This window comes from Lacerta agilis, chromosome 1, assembly GCF_009819535.1.
Source record: "Lacerta agilis isolate rLacAgi1 chromosome 1, rLacAgi1.pri, whole genome shotgun sequence".
NCBI classification, from domain to species: Eukaryota; Metazoa; Chordata; class Lepidosauria; order Squamata; family Lacertidae; genus Lacerta; species Lacerta agilis.
In genome coordinates this window covers 88609105-88631549 of record NC_046312.1, presented here as the reverse complement: position 1 = coordinate 88631549, position 22445 = coordinate 88609105, and the positions used below count along the sequence as shown (strand labels likewise).

The following is a 22445-nucleotide window of genomic DNA, read 5'->3' as shown; positions in this document are numbered from 1 at the left end:
TAAAATTCCTTTCCATGATACAAGTTGTATGACATAATCCACACATTTGTATAACTGTGCTCCACATATGTTATTGTTTTAGAATAGAAACTCTGTTTGAATTAACTCTATGAGCAGCTTTAGCTACTAAGTGTTAGTAGGGATGGTTTTCTTTTGTTTTTTGTTTAAAAGCCAACAGCAACCTTGTTTAAAAAAGCCCTACTTCTAAAATAATGTCACCCCACCCACTCTTATTCTCGACATACTAATAAACAAACTGATGCAAATAGTGTTTCCGATAGATGGAGGCTATTATTGCGTGCATGTGCAACAGTATAGAGTATGATAAACAAAAATCCTGCCTTGACCTGAGAGGCTTATAATCTAAATTTAGACCAAAGGAGGAAACAACAGGGAGAGAGGCACATAAGTGGAAAGAGGAGAGCCAAGAGTTGCAAAGGATGCATGTGAGTGGGTGTCAGTTGCTTATTCTTATGTTTTCTATGTACTCTATGACTATTGGGGCGGGGGTGTTATACCAGAAATGTCACAGAAGGAGTGGATTTTTAGCTGCAGCTGGAAGGGGAAGGGAGGTAGCCTACTTCTTCACAAAGAGCATAGTAAACTATGGAACTGGCTCCCACAAGAGGCAGTGATAGCCACCAACTTGGATGGCTTTAAAAGAGGACTAGGCAAATGCATGGAGAATGAAGCTATCAGTGGCTACTAGCCACACTGCCTGCGTTGCGCCTCCACTGTCAGAAGCATTATGCTTCTGAACACCAGTTGGTGAGTATCACAGGTGTGCAGAGTGCTGTTGCTCTCGTAGCCAGCTTGCAGGCTTCCCATAGGCATTTGGTTGGCCACTGTGAGAACAGGATGCTGGCCTGATCCAGCAGGCTTGTCTTTTGTTGCTGCTGCTGTGCCTGTGAGTATTGGTGAGGACTGCTCCTCCTTGAAGCCCATTTTCCACCTTGGGCCTGCGGGCAGGCCCCATACTTAACACCACAGCTTACAAGGCTCCAAGGAGGCCTCGGGTGTGGGGGGTGGGATGGATGTTTAGTCGGGTTTGGGAATTTGTTTAATTTTGGTATGTTTGTAACTTTTACTGTTTTTGGTTTTTATTGTTTTATTCTTTTTTGGTTTTTGTATAGGTTTTAATTTGATTTTAAGGGGAGGGGTCAGGGCTGCCTGGGAGTGGGTCCCAGCCAACAAAATGGCTGGGGCAGGTTTCACCGAGGGGGGGGGTTGCACTGGGACAACCGATCTCAGTGATCACGGGTAGGAGGAGGAGTTACGCTAAGACCAGACCATGTCACTACCGAGGAGGCAGGTTTAGTTGTTGTTTGAGGACTATCCCTGCCTCCGGGTCTGGTCTTCTCCGGACGGATACTGGAATCAGCAAGGGATACCCACATGACCTGAAGGTGCTGCTGTGCAATGCCAGGTCAATGATTCATAAGACCACTGCCACCCATGACTTGATCGTGGGCCATATATGAGAATGGTTGAAGAAATCATTCAAATTAGAGACCTAAAGATGGTAGAGTTGGAGGAGCTATGTGTTAAGAAATCATTCTGCCAGAAACAAGTAGAAAGTTTCTAGAAGGTTCCAGAGTTTTTTCCTTTATGTATAGGAGTGGCACTCTGAGCTCAATTACCATCAGCTGGAAGTGCAAATAAGAAGACGACCACTCGGTTTGGTTTTTGCAGGTGCCTGTTCTTGTAATTTATGAAGTGCTGGAGATAAGACTTGTTAATTGCTGTTTATGTTAACAGTCGAAAGTATCTTTTGATATTGTAATGCTTGTACCTGGTCTGGGAATAAAATCTTCCCTGTTTAGGGAAGTTTTTAATGTTTGAAGTTTTATTCTGTTTTTAATGTTCTTTTGGAGGCTGCCCAGAGTGGCTGGGGAAACCCAGCCAGATGGGCGGGGTAGAATTATTATTATTATTATTATTATTATTATTATTATTTCTTGACCGAGACTTCACAGAGTTTGTGAGTCATATTTGAAACAACTTTGCCATTGTTCACCACTTCCATGAGAAAGAAAGAAGATAAACTCTGCTAAACAGTTTAAAAGAGGTTTTACCTAACCACCAGTGTCTGCGCAGCGAAAGTGTGTGGACGGTAACCTCTAATACAAAGGTGGTGGTTAGGGTCTCTTGGGATATGGAGGGTGTAGGAGGTATCATTAAATGTAAGCGCAAGGAGTTTGTACTGGATGTGGCAAGGGAACCCTATACGATCAGAATGAAGAGAGGGGTGAATAATTTGGCAGCAGAGCTCTGGACAGGTCTGATAAGACTGAGGTGAAAAGGAAGTGCGTGATAGCAACGGTGTGAAGCAGAGTTTTAACCGAGGGGTTGTAGAGGAAGTACATGATTCTGACAGTATGTACAAGGAAAATCAGCATGACTTGGTAACAGTGCAGACATAGAAAGCAAATGAGAAGTAGTAATCAAAGATAAAGCTAATGCTTTGGTTCTGACCAGCTGGGTAGGGGTGATTGGATACAAAAGGCCCTTCATGGGGACAATTGAGAAAGGGCATTTTCAGTGGTGACACACCCCCCCTTGTGGAATGCTCTCCCCCTTGACTCATGCCTAGTTTATCCAGCTTTAATCACCAGGCAGAAGGGTGGCATAGTGGTCTCTTTTTAGTGTGGTTAGGATCAGTAGTCCTGCCCTTTTGTTTAGCTGTTGTTTTAGCATTTTATTTGTACTGCTGTTCGTTTAGGCTATAGCATAGTAATAGTAATAGTACAGGAAGGCTTGAGAAGGAAGAGAAGAAGAAAGCCGAGCAGCCTTGGGTGTAGTGAGCTTGTGAAAGCCCAGTGAAATCTAAGCACTGAACGGCCAAGCCCTTAGAGATGTGGGACTGGATGAAGGAAGTAGAGATCTGGAAAGTGAGTCTATGTGTGAATGCCATAAAATTTGTTGAAGCTGCCCAAAGCCAGAACAGAGAGAGATTAAGAAAAGTCCCAAGAAAAGGGGAAGGGATGCTGCTGAAAAGTTGTGATGGGTAGGAAGAGAAGCAATCAGCAGTATGAAAGGCAACATAAATCAAGGAAGGTAAGTTCAAAGGCTGTGTACACACCATGCATTTAAAGCAGACTCCTGCCCTCAAAGAATCCTGGGAACTATAGTTTATCCCTCACATACCTTCTATACTGTTAACAAGTATAGCAATCAGGATTTTGAGTGTGTGCTTTAATTGTGTGGTGTATACGCAGCAGGAGTCCAGAGACCTTCAGTTATGCTGGTTAGAGACGGTGTAGAGACTGCATGAGCAAACAGCAAGTTTCAAGACTTTGGAGGTAAAAGATGGAAGGAAGATTGGTTACAGAATGAGCAATTCTTTCAGAACACGGGAAATGGTGGCACATTTGAATATGATAGAGGAAATAATTGATGTAGAAAGAGAACTTGATTTTGTGGTAGACTGGGTAGAATAATGATGCAAGTGCTATTATAGGTAAATCCCACATTCAACCATTCCACAAAATCATCCTAGCAAGACTTTCACTGTGGGTGGTGTAGACAATGCCAGGACGAGAGGCCCTTTATTTTTGCCATCTTCAGAATGTAAGGAAATTTATTCTTTTGGAAAAAATGTAACTTTACTAGTGGCGGGTGGCGGGCCGCCCCGAGTACCACCCTGGAGAGGGTGACACTCTGGGTGCCCCTCCCTGGCTCGCCTCCGCCCGGACGGGTTTGCTCAGGGCTGCCTCGCCAGCAGCGCGCTGCTACGGATTGCTGCACGCCGCTCGCAGGCCCCAAGCAAGCCCGTCTCAGGCTCGCCCACTGGCAGCAGGCGCTCCCAGCACACAGGCGCAGCATGCATACGACGCATGCGTCGTATGCTGCGCCTGCGCGCTGGGAGCGGGACGCTGCCGGTGGGCCAGCCCTGGGTGGGTTTGCTCGGGGCTCTCCTGCCGGCAGCATGCCGCTACGGAGCGCTGCACACCGCCAGCGGACCCCAAGCAAGCACTGGGAGTGGCACGCTGCCGGCGGGTGAGCCCTGGAAGGGCTTGCTCGGGGCTTGCCCGCCGGCAGCATGCTGCTGTGTTTGTTTTTCCACCACCACTGGCAGATCTTCCTTCCAAGTTTTTCTTTGTTCAGAGATTAGGTGTTGCCTTCTGCCTGCTTTGCCAAAACACACCATGGACATTCAGTTCTGGTAGTGCTACTTGGGCTTGTGTTGCAGAGTTAGTGCATTGACAGACGTCCAAGGATTGTATGTGTTCCCAGTATTCATGAAGCCCAGAGAACTCAGGAGACATAAATCTTGCCTTTGGTCCGCAGTTCTTTGAATCCCTTCCAGGAAGAGAAACTCTTCTAGACAATTGTCAGTTTCTGAAACCAGAATGTTGTTCTGGTGAGGTGCCAGGCAAAATATGTTTCCATTTTGCGAAACATCCATTCAGCAGAGGTAATATGTGATGGGAGAATCTATTTGCCAGCCCTTTATTTCAGGCACATTTCTTTGGACTACACTATATGTGAAGGCGGCAAACACATTTGTTCGTTCACAGTGCTGCCCCCATCTTTATATAAAGCATCTTCTATTGAACCCTGGCTAGAAACACAGGTGAAGTGGGGGAGAGGGGAGCTGGGGTTCAAATTGCCCATGTGCATTTCTTGTTGTAAAAAAATGAATAGATGTACACTCTGCTTTATATGTGACCAGCGCACACCTGTGAATGTTTTCCCCATCATGTCTAGTTTGGCTCTATATCTTTCATAAGTGAGGCATACCAGTGCAGAGAGAAAATTGCCATCTTTCACCCCTTTTTGGAAATGATGGGATTCAGTTCTCATTCCTTTCATTTTAACTATGAATAGTCTCCAGCCCAAGAGTCATTGCACATAGCTGGTTCACACACAACACAAAGAGGACAACTACTGTGAGCTAAGCCATGCTTTGGCTTAGTGTGTCATCTGAACCTGGACTGGTAGTTTCTCGCACTCCAGACAAACCGTGCACAGTGGAACCCTGGGTTACACACACCCTGGGTTGCGGACATTCAAGTTAAGAAGGCCCACAACCCGGAAGCGTTTCCGGAGCGTGCGTGACCCCCGGATGCGCAGAACGCTTCTGCGCACTTCGCGCATGCGCAGAAGCACTCAACTCACGCTGCTTCTGGGTTTTTTCTTGGGGGGGGGGGCGTTCGTGTTACGCATGCCCATGTTACGTAGCACAATCCAGAACGGATCGCGTGCATAACACGGGGTACCACTGTACTAAAAACCCAATAACATGATCTAGTTACAGATCATGGTTTGTATGAAGTGAGACAAGCCATGAGACAAGGTTTAAATGGCATGCTAAACAAAATGATGACTTAGTTCACATCAACAGGATTGCAGGAGGAATTTCATTTGCCTTGCTTTGCAATGTTAAGATTGCAACCACCAGTGCGCCCTGCTTTCAAATGATATTCATAGTTAGAGGGTTTTTATATGGAATGGTGGTCTGCTGTCATCCCTGGTAATATTTAGTCACATATACTCTGGTATTTGGGGGCAAAGTTCCCAGTGAACATGGCTTTGCTGATACCGTAGCTCCCCACATTTCTTGCATAAATCCATTCCAAGTATTATATTGACGCAAACTGCATTGGCATCAGTGATCACACTGGGCTACCTGTGACAGATCTGGATGATCCAAAGATGATCAAGTATCCACTTGGGTCAAAGGGAAGCTGTTTCATATCTGATACTCTAGTTATGGTAGTAATAGACTTAAGCCAGCTTAAACTTTAGGTTAAACTAGCTTTCCCTCTGGGTATAATCAATTTATGCTAATTTAGATAATTGAATTTGGTTTCTTGGAAAGCACAATTAAAAGCCCAAAACTAGGTTTGTGTATTTCATACATTGTCCATGGTGCCATAAACTTTTCAGTTTCCATTATCATCGATGTGCATTTTTATTACTAACCATTTACCGTACTTCATATATTTGGAACTAGGATTGACTACATATGCTAGAATGCTCGAAATTCATATGGAAATAATTGATTTTTATGTGCCTTTTGGTTGATGGTAGTATGAGGTAATGCTTAAAATTTTGGCTGAAATTATCACTTTTAATTATTTCTAATGTAAAGTGAAATGTAGCATCACAGTCAATACTTAGTTTATGTTTGCCAGGTTTATACAATCCACAGCCAACCTCTGAATCCCTGTTTTGGGGTCCTGGGTTCATGCCTTGTGAAAGTTAGTATAAGTTCTGAAGCTGAATTTCAAATCATGTGTCCCCCAAGTGGGCTATATTATAGATCAAAATCAACAAAACCACTCTTTGTTTTTAACATTCCATATGTGTTTGATCTTCAGCATGTTGGATTACGACACAGAGAACCTAAATTCCGATGAAATTTACAGTTCCCTTCGTGGAGTCACAGAAGCAATTGAAAAGTTTAGTTTCCGCAGTCAAGAAGATCTAAATGAACCAATCAAGCGTGATGGAAAGAAGGACAGTGACATTGTAAGTAGGCTTCTGGGGAGATGAAAGGATGATGATGATGAAAATGGTTAGCAAAATGTGGTGATTTTGAATAGTTTTCCTACAGGGAAAATATTTTCATGCTGTTTGACTTTGATAATCCATTGCCCTTTCTTAGCATTGAACTTCAGGAGTAAAATCTTGCAGCTTTTGCTCTCTTTGCGATCTTAGTAACTGCATCTAATGTAAGTCTTGGTAGTCTTAATTGCCCTTGTTCTCCCTGTTCCCGCAGGTTTCTCGAGACGGCTGCTTAGCCTCACCAGCCACAGATGTGCGTGGAGGCAGCGATGTTGTGGAAGGGGGAAGGATGGCTCTTGATAACAAAACTTCCCTACTCAACACCCAGCCCCCGCGTGCATTTTCGGGACCCCGAGCCCGGGAGTATAATCCTTACCCACACTCGGATACTATCAGCGCCTATGACAAGAGTGCCCTTAAAGAGGCGGTGTTTGATGACGATATTGATCAGCTTCGGGACGGTTTGTTTTTATTTTGTTTTCTAAATTCCTAGACGATCCCATTCTTGCTTTAAAATATGAATATTCCTATTTAATTGGTGGTGAAATGTACTGGAACTTGCTTCTTGAGTTCAGTTTCCATCACCTCTTAGCTCATCCCTGCTAGAATAAGCAAAGACAGTGAATAATATAAAATATGAAACTGTTAATTGGGAAATCCTAGTGTTTAAAACTATAATATGAATCTGTTCATTGGGTAAACCTAGTGTTTGTTTTAACATTATGGTCTCTCCCCCCCCCCATCACCTTGACAGGACAAGGCTGGTGGGGTGGGAATGACAGGAATGTCATTATTATTAGAGCTAGTTCACATTTTCTGACAGCCCCTGGTAGTAGACCAGTATTCCATCTCTGTTTTAGCTTCAGCACATGGAACTTGAGGGGGAGAAAATGCATCCTTAAATAGTCAGGATCATGAGCCTGGAGGCTGTAAATAGCTACAGCAGTCTGTATGTGTTTGAGTCAGGGCCATAGCTCAGTAATAGAGCACAAGCTTTGCATGCCGAACATTGTGGAGTCAACCCCTCACATCTTCAGGTAGGGCTGGGAGAGACTCCTGCCTGAAACCATGAACAGCCTCTTGTGGCCATTGTAGGCAGTGCAGAGATGGATGGACCAATGGTCTGACTCGATGAACCCCTAGAACAGCTCACAGCGGGAGGCGAGGGGAGATTATTCCATCAGGCTAGCAGAATGGTTTGCACTGACAGAAGAACATTTGCAGCCGCAACACTGAATTGCTCCCTAAGTATGTTAATGTGATAGATCAACGTGTGTTGTAACCAAAGGATGAGATATAAATCATATTTATAGATGCTGTGAAGAAACAATGTGAATCTGTCTCATCCTCAACCCTTTGCAGCAGTAGGTTCTGATTTATCCTCATTGTGCTTTTCCTTTGTTCTCTCAGTGCCCATTGATCATTCTGATTTGGTAGCTGATCTTTTAAAAGAGTTATCCAACCACAATGAGCGGGTAGAAGAACGGAAAGGAGCCCTTTTTGAGCTACTGAAGATTACAAGAGAAGACAACCTGGGAGTTTGGGAGGAGCATTTCAAGACCATTTTGCTGTTATTGCTGGAAACGCTTGGAGACAAAGATGTAAGCTATCAACACAGGGTCCAGTATCTTTTAGTGATCTTTCAGGTGACACACATTTTCTACAGCAAATGGTGCCAAAGGGTGATGTTTTCCCTTTACAGTATATGTGGCTATTGTTTAAATGGAGTGGCAATACTGTGGTGGTTTGCTGTCATTAATGTTTCCCAGGAATTCAAAGAAACTGGAACTAGCTGCTTTGGACAGGCTTCTCCAGAATACCTCAGACTGCTTTAAAAAATGGTCAAAATCTGGTTTCCACCCCTTTTTTAAAAAGTTCTATCCATGTGTTCTGAGCAACACTGGACAGTTGAGTCTCGCTGCTGTTTTCATTTCCTGCAATGCCTTCAAAGTAGCCTCATTCTGGGGCAAGATGGGAAATCAAAATGGCAGCCCCCAGCATTGCTGTGCAGCTTTCTGCTTCCCACCCCTGCTGCCAAGTAAGCCTTTTGGAGGAGGCAATCCCACCAGAGGGCATTTTACCCAGGGCTCCCTCAGACCTGGAGCTGCCCACACCACTAGATAGGAAGCTGAGAAAATAGGGGCAGATCAGTATGAACATGGATGGTTATGAATGCTAGCACCAAGGAATAGCTGTGCCTTTTAAAAGCACCGTGTGATCTTTGTTGCCCTTTGGGTGAATACAATTGCTACTGCCATAACTTTATTTGTTTAAAAGATTTCTATCCCGCCCTTCAGCAAAGCCACCAGGTCAGTTTGCAAGAATGAGATGATGAAACAAATAGCATAATAGAAACTTCATTATCCATTGTTCTATTTTCTTGCATTATGAGAGGAAGTGGACATTCCAGCCTCTGAATTTTTCAGTTTGGTCATCACATCTTACCAGTGGCCTTTGGGTTTCTGAGCACTGTACCAAAGCAATCAGTGGAATCATTTCTTAGTTGCTGAGCAAAATGCAGTGGTATCGCCCAGTTTGCCTTGGCAGTACAATTCAGAAACTAACTAGGTAAGCCAAAGGTAGCCAGACTTTAGTTTGTTGCACTTGTGGATATTACCTGAACTTACAAATGCCCTTGGCTTACATTTCACAGGCAAATAACTGACAGCATTCAATATTATGCCGGTTGGTTTCCATCTCCCCCACCCCCTAGCCTACCACCACAAAATAAAAACTGAAACACTAGTACTTCACCACCGAATATTTACTCAGTTGATATGAAGGATCTGAAGTAGTGCCCATGGTTTTACCTGTTTGAAATGCCATCAAACTATATTATTCTGAAAGCAGCCAATAAAGTTTGTTGCATGCCAGTTATTGTTTGCTATTAGTGTCTACCAGTTATTGTTGTCATAGATGTGTCAGAAGATTTATTCAGGGTATGAGTCATGTGCTGACCTGTGAACTGAGCAGGTGAATACTCAGCATCAGGATGTACTGAAAGAGTTCAGCCAGGAGCAAGTTAAGCTCAGGGCTCCTCTGTTGAAACCGTAGGCGCTGTTTGGAATGGCTATCATCCAAAAGCACAACCCAACAGTTATATAACTTGAGCAGCAGTTCCTAGTATTCTTGTTTGTAACGTCAGTAAATGTCAAGGCTGGGGTGGAAGTACACCGAATGACAAGAACTGTGGTAGAAATGCTGGATATATTTATTGCAATATAAAATAGAACAGTACTTGGGTTTGCTATGCTAAATTATACTTGTAGTTCTTCTGAATGCAGTAGGACAAGAGGAGTAGAAACTTATCTTAACTGAGTTTCAGTAGGTAATGTGTTGGATTTTATTTTTGGTATTAACCTGCATTTCAGAATCATCCAGGATCAGAACTTTGCATATCTCTTCTTGAGATTCTCAACAATGGGTAGCTGAGATAAAGTGACCCATAGAGTATTGTTAGAATCTAGAAAATCCCACACTTCATTTTAAAACAGAATCTGCCTCTTACACTTGAGTCAATACATTTAAGAGTACGGTGACAGCTCAGTAATGAAAAGGTACATGAAAAGTCAAGTTATTCCCTACCCACCCATTGTTATGGATTATAATTCTTTTGTGTTTTGTTCAAATGTTTTAAATTTTGGAGGGTTAACAGATACAGAAGCAGAATATAATAATTATTCATATACAGTGGAACCTTGGGTTGTGAATGTGATCCGTGCAGGAGGCACGTTTGCAACCCGCAGCATTCGCAAACCGCAATGCCGCGTCTGAGCATGCGTGGGTCCCAATTCTGTGCTTCTGCACATGCGCAAAGTGCCGAAACCTGGAGGTAACCCGTTCCGGTACTTCCGGGTTCGGCGCGGTGCGCAACCTGAAAACGCATAACCTGAAGCGTCTGTAACTCGAGGTACCACTGTAAATTGCTCACTGTTAGGTAGCATTTACCTAGTTCTCAGATATATAACTGAATTTTGCAAATGAGTTGAGACCCATGACGTGCAGTTTAGAGGGATCCTCATTGCTAAGCAAGTGCCTCATAACCCTAATGCTTCCCTTTTCTTGGTTTAAAAGATTTCCCCCTAAAATAGAAACTCTGCCAGTTTTAGCAATACACACTTTATGCTAGTCATTTTGAAAAACTAAATGATCTCTTCTCCAACATGTGCTTTTTCTTTTGATTTAGCATTCGATAAGAGCCTTGGCACTGAGGGTGTTGCGAGAAATCTTGAGGAATCAGCCTGCAAGGTTTAAGAACTATGCTGAACTAACTATCATGAAGACTCTGGAAGCACATAAAGATTCTCACAAAGAGGTGAGGTGGCTGTTTTGTTGCTGCTGGAGAAGCTCTGTTGTCTAGGGCTTGTTGGCAAGAGACTCATCTCAGCCCTCTTAATGGTCAAAGCTTAACCTTCAAAGGCTGACAGATATTTCTGTGCCTGTTCTAAGTAAAACGAATTGTAGTAGACAGGAACCTAAATGCCAAGGAAAAGTATTAAAACAGAATGGGTGGTGGTTAATGCTAATACTACTACTCAGGGTAGACTCATTGAAATTAATGGAGATTAATACCAGGGGGTCAACTCTGAGTACAACTGTGTACTGTAGGGTTACTTTAAAGTAACACCTGAGGCATTTTATAGAGAAGTGGGGGGTGGGGTGGGAATATAGAATTCTTGGCCGCAAAATGGGAGTAATAGGCAAACTAGGCTGCAGGAGACAGCCATGTAACCCGTGCAGGATTATACTTTTAAGCACAAGGTGGCATTATCCGGTTAAGCAAGCAACATGGGAACAATATGTGTAAAGATTGTCTTAAAAAGTAGGACCAGAAAATATTTAATCCGTTTAATAAATCAGCATGTCTGTACTACACTTTCTTGGAACCAGAGTCTCCACATGACACTCATTTTTTTGTAACACCATTTAACAGCAGTTGTAAACTGATTTCCAGATAAAGCAGCTGGACAAAACATTTTGTTCTAAAGGAGTGCCTTTATTGGCAGGCATCTCCCAAGCACACATTCTTTTTGATTCACCTTGACTCTGTGCCCTTGTTGGGTTTTTCCCCCCTTCTTCTTCCCCGAATCACCTCCACAAGTGGATGGGAAAGCTTGCCATCTCCCAAAGTTTTCTCCGCCGTTTCCCCCCCCCCCTTTCTGTCTAAAACACTTTTGTCCAATTGTTTCAGAGTATCAATATTATGTATAGTGCTTAAATTGCTTCAAACTCTTATGCTCTCATTGCCACTTGTGTGCATTTGTGAATATATAAAGCACCAACTTTTGAGCTATCGATAAGTATAAGCATGCATTCCACTCCAGAAATCAATGTATGTGTTCAGATGTGTGCAGGCAAATCTTGTGGGTGGTTGTATTCATTACAGTTGTGGAAAGTGCAAAGAAAGGTAGATATAGACTCAGTACTGAAGTGCTCAGTATGTTGGTTGTGCCTTTCGTGGGTGAAAATCAGTCCTCCAATTCCTTTTTCCTATGGAATTAGGGATTTTCACTTCGCCTTCATGTTGAACTGGTGGAATTTGCTAAAATAGTTGCCCTTTTTAAAAGTAAAAATTCAGTCAACTGTTTCATTTCTGTCACTTGTAAAAATTACAGGTCCCATTGTTTCTGATGAATGTACAAGTCATACTTACAGGAATGGGTATTTATAGATATCTGAATTACCAAAATATTTAAATATTTTTAACATGTGTATTTTGGGGGCATCTTAAACATACACCAAACAGTCTGCACTTTCTTAAGCAAAAAAAAACACATGTACAGTCATTAAACCTTAATATTATTTTGTCCTATTTGTGGCAAACAATCTTAGTTGTCATACAGTGAAATGTACATGTACAGAATAAATGTATATACAGCCTTAGAATTATATTAACCATGTTATAGTGTGACAGTGCAGGAAAACACACTGGTACTAAAAGGTCTGGTATCTTAACTTGAGGAAAATATAATATTGAACAAATTAGTGTATATTTGAAACCATAATTGGTTCTTTTTATCATACATTATTTTATCATACAGCCTAATAAATTTGCTTCAGGTGTGGAGAGGATGGATCAAACAAATCATTTCGTCTAAATAAGATACTTAAACTTAATTTGTTTTTCCTCAAACAGTCATATAACAAATACTTTCAATTTGTTACACAGAGCATATCTGGGGCTGTCTTCAAGCCCCAAAATACAGAGTATACAAACCTAAGATAAGTCAGTGGCTTCAGAAAGCTGTGAGGTCCCCCTTTCTTCTTAATGCTACCTTCAGCTATACATTATCCTGCAGTGTTCGTTTCTTCTGGCACATTTCATAAGCATTAAAATAAAAAATTGGGAAGGTCCTGCCATGCATCTGTGTCAAGAGACAAGGGAAGAGTGTCATCAGGAGTAAAGTCAAACCATTGGAGAGTTACAACACCTGCTGTGGCTGTAGAGACTGATACAAGAGAGACATGTTTTATTGCAGTTGGGGCAATACAGAAAACAGCATTTTGTGACTATCACCAATCTACCATGAGTGCAGATTCAAAACACAGTCACTAACATCAGTACAATAACGTAGTTCTCTAGAGGACTGTTGGGTCATGCTGAGTTTTAGATATGGAAACGTATGGGTTTTCTGTGCAGTACTAATCTGTAAAATGTAAATCTCTCTCCCCCCCCCCCCTTTCCCCAAATTCTAGGTTGTGAGAGCTGCTGAGGAAGCCGCTTCCACTCTGGCCAGCTCCATCCACCCTGAGCAGTGCATCAAAGTGCTGTGCCCCATCATTCAGACAGCTGACTATCCAATCAATCTAGCCGCTATTAAAATGCAAACTAAAGTCATTGAGAGGATCTCAAAGGAGTCTTTGCATCAGCTTCTTCAAGACATCATCCCTGGCCTGTTGCAGGTATGCTACCCTGAATGAACACATACAGTCCACACAAACCAAGTACCGTATTTTCCGGCATATAAGACGACTGGGTGTATAAGACAACCCCCAACTTTTCCAGTTAAAATATAGAGTTTGAGATATACTCGACCGCAGATTCTCCACCCGGTGTATAAGACAACCCCCGACTTTTGAGAAGATTTTCCTGGATTAAAAAGTATTTTTATACGCCAGAATATACAGTATTATTTAACATTTCTTCTGACTTCTGACAGGTAGTAAGAGCTACTCATTATATATTATATATGTATAATGCTTATAAATGATTTTCCTTGTTTATAAAAGCACATGCATTGTCTCTTTCTTTAGGTTGTGTTTTCTACAGATCAGTTACATGTGTTGTGTTACATGCAGTATAGGGTTGGGAAGAAAAGAGGGGGGTGGGGTGGTAAAGTTTATGTTCTTTTACTTAATGTATGTGTGACGTTTTTGTGTCGGTGTCACTTGGGTTGGTTTCTCTTGGAGGTAGGTTGCCCCTGGGGTGGTGGAGTGGATGTCTTTCAGGGATATGTCTTTCATATTTAGGTTGAGGTCACCTTCCAGAACTGCTTTCCCTTTGGAGAAGGAGAGGAATTTCTTCAGTGTTTTCTGGATGAACTCCTGTTGTTTTGAGTTTGGAGTATATATTGAGCCAATTGTCAGTTTAGTTTTGCCTTCTAGTATGCCTTTGGCAAAAATGAATCTGCCTCTTTTGTCTTTTAGCACTGTTGTGGCTTTAAAATTCAGGTCTCTACTGAGTATTATGGCTACTCAGTGAGTCTTTCCTGAGCCAGGTGCAACTCTTGCTGATTGAAGCAGGCTTCGCTTAGCAGTTGCTTCCTTTGGGTGGATTTTGTGCTATGAGTAGAGTCAGTGGGGCGGTGGGGGGTGAGGGGGTGTGGATCTAAGACAGGTGTGTTGCTTCCAGATGTTGCTGAACTACAACTCCCATCAGCCCCAGCAAGTGCAGTCAGTGGCTAGGTACAATGGGATTTGTAGATCCCCACACCTGTTCTAAATGTCCCAACTCACCCCCAAACCCTCACTAGGCTGTATAGCACCTCCCTGGTTTAGTTTTGTGACCATCTGACAGTGTATGTTCTTGAACTATGTTTTCTTCCATTAGTCTTTTTAGGGATGATGTGGCCCATCAGTCCCAGTCAGCGTGGCAGATGGTCAGGGATGATGGGAATTGTAGTCCACAATACCTGGAAGGCACCGCATTGGCAACTCCTGTACAGTCGGAGTCCTGTATATCTTAAGAGAGCACCTGTTGAACTCTCTCTCCTTTATGATCTACTGGATAAGCCCTGCTTAAAGTTTCTGAAATCTGGAAGAAACTTACTTTATTGGCTGTGTTATGAATCACTTATCCATGCAGTGTACCATAAAGATAATTTAAACACTTAAGAATACACAAGGTTGCAAAAACGTTCATTTGCAGTAGTTGCCTTTCACGCATCTCACAGGATAGTTTGATGTCTAAATATATGCTCCCGTCTTATCATTTCCTGGCGCTTTCTCAGGTTATTTGAGGATAGGGTCTTTCACCTGCTCTCTCCCACCCTCCCACAGCCAGTAGCCTGAGATGGCAGTTGGTTGAGGGAGGGGCCAGTAAGCTGGAACTGCCATTGGGAGCTATAGGTCAGGCAGCTCTCATGACTTTGTTTCTCCTCACCTCAGGGCAACCTGGTTGCTGTATTTTAAGAAATAAAAAGTAAAATAAAATCAGTTGGAGGACTTTTCTGGTTTTGCCCATGATTTGGAATTATTTAGCTAGAGAAACTTACAGGGTCTGGCCTGCAATGTTTTTGGTTTTTTTGTTTGGCCATTTTAAGGTTCTATTGTGATTTGGTTCCAGAACAATTCAGATTAGTACTGTATCTATAGTTAGGTTTTACCAACTTTCATTATACTTAAATATTTGGGCTTGGCAATGCTAAATTAAGGCTTAAAGATTAAGGTGGGATTTTGTTTTTTTATGAGTATAATAAGAATATATCAGCCAAAGTGAATTGTGTTCTCTTGACCCAAGCCTCCAATAGCATGGCGAAGTTGGCAGCTATGTTTTATAGGTTCTCTTTCCTCTGAAAGATACTAGACACGTTTTTTCTTGTACAAAGTCAGAGGCACAGCCATGTGTTTGAGACGGACAAGAGCCACGTTATAAGCAGGAAATTCTGGCAGAGTTCCAGCTGACTCATTCAGCATCCCCGGTTGTTGTACGGAGCACATGATTTCAAGGCATATTCAGAAACAGAAGTTCTTCCTCCCTCTGCGCAGCTGAGTCTCTGCTTGAAAGATTATTGCGGCAATGTTCTTCCACACCTTGTGCCCTCAGATGGCATATAACCATCATGAAGGCAGAGTGCTGCTGCTTTAAAATGCTCTACCGTCTCTCTCCCCCACCCTGGTTGAATCAATATTTTGATGTGTATCACAGACAGACACAACTGCCCTCATTCCTGGTATCAGACAGCTGTGAAAACGGGACTGTGTGTTCTCCCTTCTCACATATCAGTACACTGAAACTGGCAAGGTTTGCTTCTTGTAAATGTTGGTCACACTTTCTGAGCTCCCAAGTTCTCATGAGTGATTTACTACACCACACAGTTTGCAAAACAAAGGCTCTGGTGCCTTGGGGAGGTTACAGTTCATTTCCCACTCTGTCCTAAGAGGCAACTTGAACTGTTACATGCAAATGTATGCTGTGAAGGTGATTAAAAAAAAAAAAAAAAACCACAGGAGGGACAACTTTGAAAATTGGCCAGTGAATGAGAGTTTTAAGTATCTCCTGCTCCCCGCCACTCTTTTCACACTGCAACCTCTGAGGCATAGCTGTCAACTTTTCCCTTTTTTAAGGGAAATTCCCTTATTCCGAATAGGATTCCTCGCAAGAAAAGGGAAATGTTGACAGCTATGCTCTGAGGCTGCTTTTAATTTTTTAAAAACAGCCACCCTTGAGGTCTTTTGTTATACACATTTATGTGTAATATACAGTTTAGCCCTGAAGTGTTCATTCATTCAGTTGGCCTTATCTGTTTCCCCATAACTCCTAAGATGAAGCCTTCAGTCTAGTTGAAGGGGTGCCTCCAGATGTTGCTGGATTCCAGTTCTCATCAGAGCCATGATAACCTCCCAGCAGCCTGAAACAGCCTTTTCATTGGACTGAATACCTCTGAGGTATTTTGAGTTCATTAAGGTTTCAAAGATGCAGTTAAGTTAGGTGGTGCATTTGAGTGAACTTCCCCATCTGGATTTGTCCCCCAGGTTGTCTACTTGGATTTGTCTGGAGGGTCATGTTGGTTAGGGTGAGAGCTGCCTCCACTTGGAATTCTTCCTCTAGGTGTGGTGTGTCTTTTGCTCTCAGAGGAAAATCAATGAACTTTTGGTGTTACTCATTAAGATATGACCAGAGATTTAAAGCCATATAGTCAGTGTCACTTCCAGTGAGATCTGGCCATATAATGCCTGCTTATTGCATAAAACCATGTTCAGTTCTGCGGAGGGCTAAAGCCCAGTGTTTAAGAACTTCAAGAGTTCTAGCAAAGCCAAAAGACACTTTGGGAAGCAGAATGAAGCAGAAAGAAAACTCGAGTGTTTCAGAAGCTTCCTCTCTCTGCAAGACCTGTGTTAGAAGGCAAGGCGAAACCCAGTGCCTGGGAGAGTCATTGAATTGTCTTGCATCTTTTACAATGCGACTCAAGTTGTTTCTCCTCAGTCACTTAAAAAATATTGTTTCATCATACTCACACAGTTCACAGAATAAAAACTTTTTTAAAAATAGCGTAAGGAAGGCACGGAGCTGTATAAGTCAAGCAAATTATTACCTTGTCAAGGTGAAGTCAAATGTATAATTATAAAAAAGTTAATTTATAATTAACTTCACCCTTGTTTAGCATGATGTGGCCTGCCCTTTTCTTCAATTGAGGCCAGTTCGTCATTTTCTGGCTACAACACTATATTGACTCAGACAGAGAGAGAATATTAAAAGGCCAATATTAACAAAATGGTTGACGGCTACAGATGATCACCTTCTTGCATAGTTTCAGTTGCCGGGCAGTAGGATTCTAAGTGCCTACCAAGTGGGTCATCTGAATCTGTCCTAAATCAGGGAGCAAAAAGTTGATTGCAGCCTGGAAACGGGGCCCAGGAATTTGACCCTAATTGGACACCTGTTCTAGAAATGAGAAATAACACTGGTATTTTTATACTTCTGTCTCATTTGTTATGAGGATTCTTGCCTTAGTCTTGCTTCATAAATACCATTCCCCTTTAGTGTCTGGCAACAGGAGAAGGGGTGGAAATGTGGTCTGAATACAGTTGTAGCCTTCTCCCAGCAGAGGTCACTCTGAGCCAAGGGCACAAGCAGACCAAAAGCTCTGTCCTTCTGCCAGGGCCTTTCCAGAAGCTGATTTTAGTGCAATAATTTCACAGCTGTGACTCAGTTGCTGTGTGCAATCCAGGCATCATTCTGCAATGTTTTGCTTCTGTTGAGACTACAATTTTTAAACACCCCCCCCCCCCAGCCGTTTCCTCTATTGGTATTGGTATTGACCTGCATTCGGGGGGAAAACTAAATAAAAAATCACGAATCTTTAAAAAGCAATGGCTTTTTGAAGTGGCTGAGCTCTTGCCAATGCTTGATGCTGTTCGTTGTTTAGCAGTGTGAGTGATGCAGCGAAAAAGCACATCGCTTCAATAGGAGTAAACGTTTTTAAAGAGCTAAAACGTAGTGTTCCCTAAACGGTGCGCCTATTTTGAGAGAGGCGGTGTGTTCTTTGGCACTAGTGATGTTACAGGCACTGTCTTATAGGAAACAAAGCACTCACAAAACTGTTGTTTCATACAGCCCCCACCTGAAGCATGCAAATACCGCTCTTGTTTCTCGGGGGGGGGGCTTCTTTTGATTGTAATCCAGCCAGCACTCGCCACCAGGGATCACTATTAGAAGGAATGCTATGAAGTATAAAGAAAATGTAGAAAAATAAAGAAGCTGGGGGGGGGGGAGTTAAAGGGGAAAACCTAAGGAAGCAATCACTCTCTCTTGCACGCACACACACACACCAAATAAAGACAAGTGAGGGTTGAGCAGGTTCAGGGGCCACAGAATACGAATGCCTGGATGGAACATGGGATGAAGAACAGTGGGGAGCAGGAATTGAATTGAGTGTCCTGGAAAAAGACATGGATGACTGGGTGGAGTAACGTGCTGCAAGATTTTGTTGCAGGTTCCACCTTATTTTTAATTTTTCAGTGCACTGTTCTATATTTATCACTGCACTTTTTTTCTTTTACAAAAAACCAAAAACCATTTTTAGCGTATTATAACTTGTAATCAATTTATTGGTCAGAGTTCGTTCTTGGGTTTTTGGTGTGTGTGTGGTTTTTTTTACTTCTTCTCTGTACAAAGTGAATGTTCCTTTTACAAATGCAAATATAGGAACACCTTCCCTGTCCTGGGCAAGGATGACTCAGCCTTCTGTGAATTCGTTACCGAAAAGGCTGCTTCCTGAAGTTGAATAACCTCCATTTCGGTGGGTTAAGGAAGGGTTAACTGGTACTAGAAAGAAGCAGCCGGCTGCCCAGTCCTTGGTTAATAAACCTACAGCATGAGCCCAACCTTGCATGTAGGGAGATTCTTGGGTGCTGGGGCTACCAGTTCTTTCCTGTGACCCACAGGCAACTGTGAGCCAGACTGGTAATCTGCTGTCTGTGGAGAGCTTATGTAGTTCCTGAAGCCATATGTCACTTTTCCTATTTATTGTGTCATGTTTTTGGGCATGCCAGTTTTCAAGAGAAGGGGAGCCACCTTCATGGTTGCAGAAATCTTGTAACAATACTTGTTTGATCCGTTTTACATTTGCTTTATGATTTTCTTTTGCAGGCTATCTTGAAAATTACCTTTTTTTAAAAAACCAAAATAAATGTGTTGGGACTAGGTTTCTCTGTGTCCCTGCATATTTTAATTGTCCTCGTTTGAAAGTGTACTACAAACCCACTCCACTAGCTCCTAACCCTGGAGGAAGAGAGAACTTGTGAAGAAACCTTTTGATTCTCATGACTCCCTTCGTTGTTTCCATCCAGGGCTATGACAACACAGAAAGCAGTGTTCGCAAAGCCAGTGTATTTTGCCTCGTGGCAATCTATTCTGTTATTGGTGAAGAACTGAAGCCTCACCTTGCACAGCTCACTGGGAGTAAGGTACGTGTGGCCTCTTGATTTTGAACCACATGCAGTTCCTGTAACTTTAAGCACAGTCAGTAGGCAAAATCAGGAGCAGTTGTTCCCAAGCATTTTGCTGGCTTCACAAGCATTCAGGAGCAGCCCACTCATATATGTAGTTGGTTACTGGCCTTTCAAGAGTGTATTTCAGCTAGTTCAAGATGGAGGTGTATCTGCCATACATGTTAGCCTGGAACAGAGTCCCCTATAATATACTATGGCCTTGCTCAGCCACAGCAGCGTTTGGGAGAAGTCAACAAATAGTTGTGGCACACACAAAATGGCAAAGGGACAGAATGGCCCTGGCAAATTGATATGTTCCTCCACTGCTTTCTGATGTCTGACTTGTGTTCATGTATTCTTTTTGTGCAGGGACGAGCCATTTTCTTTTGTTTTTATTAGTTGCCTCATAAAATAAATTTGCTATTCATCATAAAAATGAAAGTAAAATCATTGACAATAAAGCCATATGACAGTAAAAAAGAAATCCTCGGTCATCTTTCAATGAACTGCTATTAACTGAAAGAGAACTATTTGAAAATGATTCATAGATGGTACTTAACTCTTGAGTAGGTTGGCTAAGATTTATAAGACAGAATCAGATAAGTGTTGGAAGTGTAAAGAAGTGAAGGGAACGTTCTTCCACTTGTGGTGGACATGTAGAAAGGTAAAAGGGTATTGGGAAATGATTTATAATGAATTGAAAAAAAATGTTTAAAATTACTTTACCAAAAAAAAAAGAGTCCTTTTTGTTGGGGGTAACCCAAACTGAAATTTCCAGGTGTCAGAAAAGGTTATTTATGTATGCAACAACTGCATCCCGTGTTTTGTTAGCCCAAAATGGAAAGTGAGCCGGGTCCCAACTAAAGAGGATTGGCAACTTAAATTGACAGAATATACACAATTTGCAGATTTAACATATAGAATAAGAGCAAGAAGAACATACGTTTAAAGAAGATTGGAAAACATTTATTGAATATATGGAAAATAACTGTATACAGCTGAAAAACGCTGCCAGCATTAAGATAAATTCAACAGAGTAAACAATTTTTGATGGATGTAAAAGTGGAAAATTGATTTGAACGGTTATAGTAAAATATGCAGGGATGTATGATATGTAAATTTTACTATAACGGTTCAAATCAATTTTCCACTTTTACATCCATCAAAAATTGTATGTATGATATGTACTGAGCCTATAGGGCATGCCGATCAGAAGGTCGGCGGTTCAAATCCCTACAACAGGGTAAGCTCCCGTTGTTCGTTCCCAGCTCCTGCCAACCTAGCAGTTCGAAAGCACGTCAAAGTGCAAGTAGATAAATAGGTACCGTTCCGGTGGGTAGGTAAACGGTGTTTCCATGCGCTGCTCTGGTTCGCCAGAAGCGGCTTAGTCATGCTGGCCCCATGACCCGGAAGCTGTCTGCAGACAAATGCCGGCTCCCTTGGCCTATAGAGGGAGGTGAGCGCCACAACCCCAGAGTCGTCCGCAACTGGACCTAACGGTCAGGGGTACCTTTACCTTTACCATTATGATATGTAAAATGAACCATGGAAAGAGAAGGGTGGGGGGAGTCATTGGATATTTTAAAGTTTGTAAAATGTTTATCTGAAATTGTAAAACAGAAAATTTAATGAAAATTACAACCATTGGGTGCCTACACTAAAGTCAGGGATCCATGAGTCACTTCCAGGCTGACACACATAGGACTGCACTGTGAAAGACCCATGCTGAACTGGAAGCAAATTAATGAAGAGGACTGGGTGTTACTGTATCTCCTTTCTTTCAGATGAAGCTCCTCAACTTGTACATAAAGAGGGCCCAGACCACCAACAGCAACAGCAGCTCATCTTCAGATGTTTCCACGCACAGTTAATGGAGATCTTTGGACATACCTGTAGACATAGAAGCCATCAGCTGTGCCTCTCAGAGACCCTCCCCTCATCAGCACGCTCCACCCGCTGATGGAGGCCATGCAGATATTTATTGCAATCAGTATTTTTAGTCCTTTTAAAAGCTTTCTATTGTAGGATATTATTGTTACTGAATGTAAAGGAAGCAAGGCCTGGTTTGCAGTCTTCTTCATTGAAAAAAAAGTGATAGAACACACCATGGTTAAACACACTGCAGTTATCCACTGATATTTTGGGGGTCATACTTACAGTAGACTCATTGAAATCAATGGGCTTAAGTTCATCATGTGAATTGATTTCAGTGGATCTACCTTGAGTATGACTTCTTGGATTCAGACCTTGAGTTTTTTTTTTATTATTAGGTTGCGTTTGTATCGATCAAACATTTGACTAGTTCCTCTTGTTCCTCTAATTTCAGGAATGTGTCCTTGTTTCAGAGATGAGGTTAAAATTTAGAATGGCCTCACTTGGGTTTTTCAGGAGAAACCCCTACATTCTTAAAAAAAGGAAAGGAAAGGAAACTAGGCCCCTCAGCTCACTTTTTAAAATTATTATGGGGGAGGGAGACACCCACACAAATGAATTTTATAGTACCATCATCTGAGTGACACCGGTCATGGAAATTCCCTGGGAGATCTCAGTAAACTTGCAATGGTCTGTTGATACAGGGCAGATGCACTTACCCTGCTATAACCCATTTAAGACCTGCCTCTGTGTAGATGTTTGTTATCTGATTATTATTTTTAGCACATGCTGAGGAGAAACATATTTTTTTTTAGTGAAAAAAGAAAAGAAAGCAAAGCTATATGCTGTGATATAGTCTTGACTTCTTACTCCAGGGGAGGTTCTGCTTACTTGACGAATCTCATTCC

General features: G+C 42.3%; 1 protein-coding gene across 29 annotated transcripts in view; it reads left to right on the top strand.

Moving 5' to 3' along the window:
* The window catches only part of CLASP1 (cytoplasmic linker associated protein 1), a 162259-nt gene extending 140180 nt beyond the window's left edge, over positions 1-22079 (top strand). For 24 of the 29 annotated variants that reach the window (XM_033162207.1, XM_033162199.1, XM_033162224.1 and 21 more), the window contains 7 exons: positions 6327-6477; positions 6728-6974; positions 7924-8114; positions 10700-10828; positions 13210-13416; positions 19525-19641; positions 21450-22079. In XM_033162207.1, the coding sequence (XP_033018098.1) occupies positions 6327-6477; positions 6728-6974; positions 7924-8114; positions 10700-10828; positions 13210-13416; positions 19525-19641; positions 21450-21536 (1129 nt within the window). In that variant the 3' untranslated portion in view covers positions 21537-22079. The remainder of the gene's footprint in view (positions 1-6326; positions 6478-6727; positions 6975-7923; positions 8115-10699; positions 10829-13209; positions 13417-19524; positions 19642-21449) is intronic. The other 5 variants (XM_033162328.1, XM_033162309.1, XM_033162319.1 and 2 more) reach the window with 1 other exon arrangement.
* Positions 22080-22445: the final 366 nt, after the last annotated feature.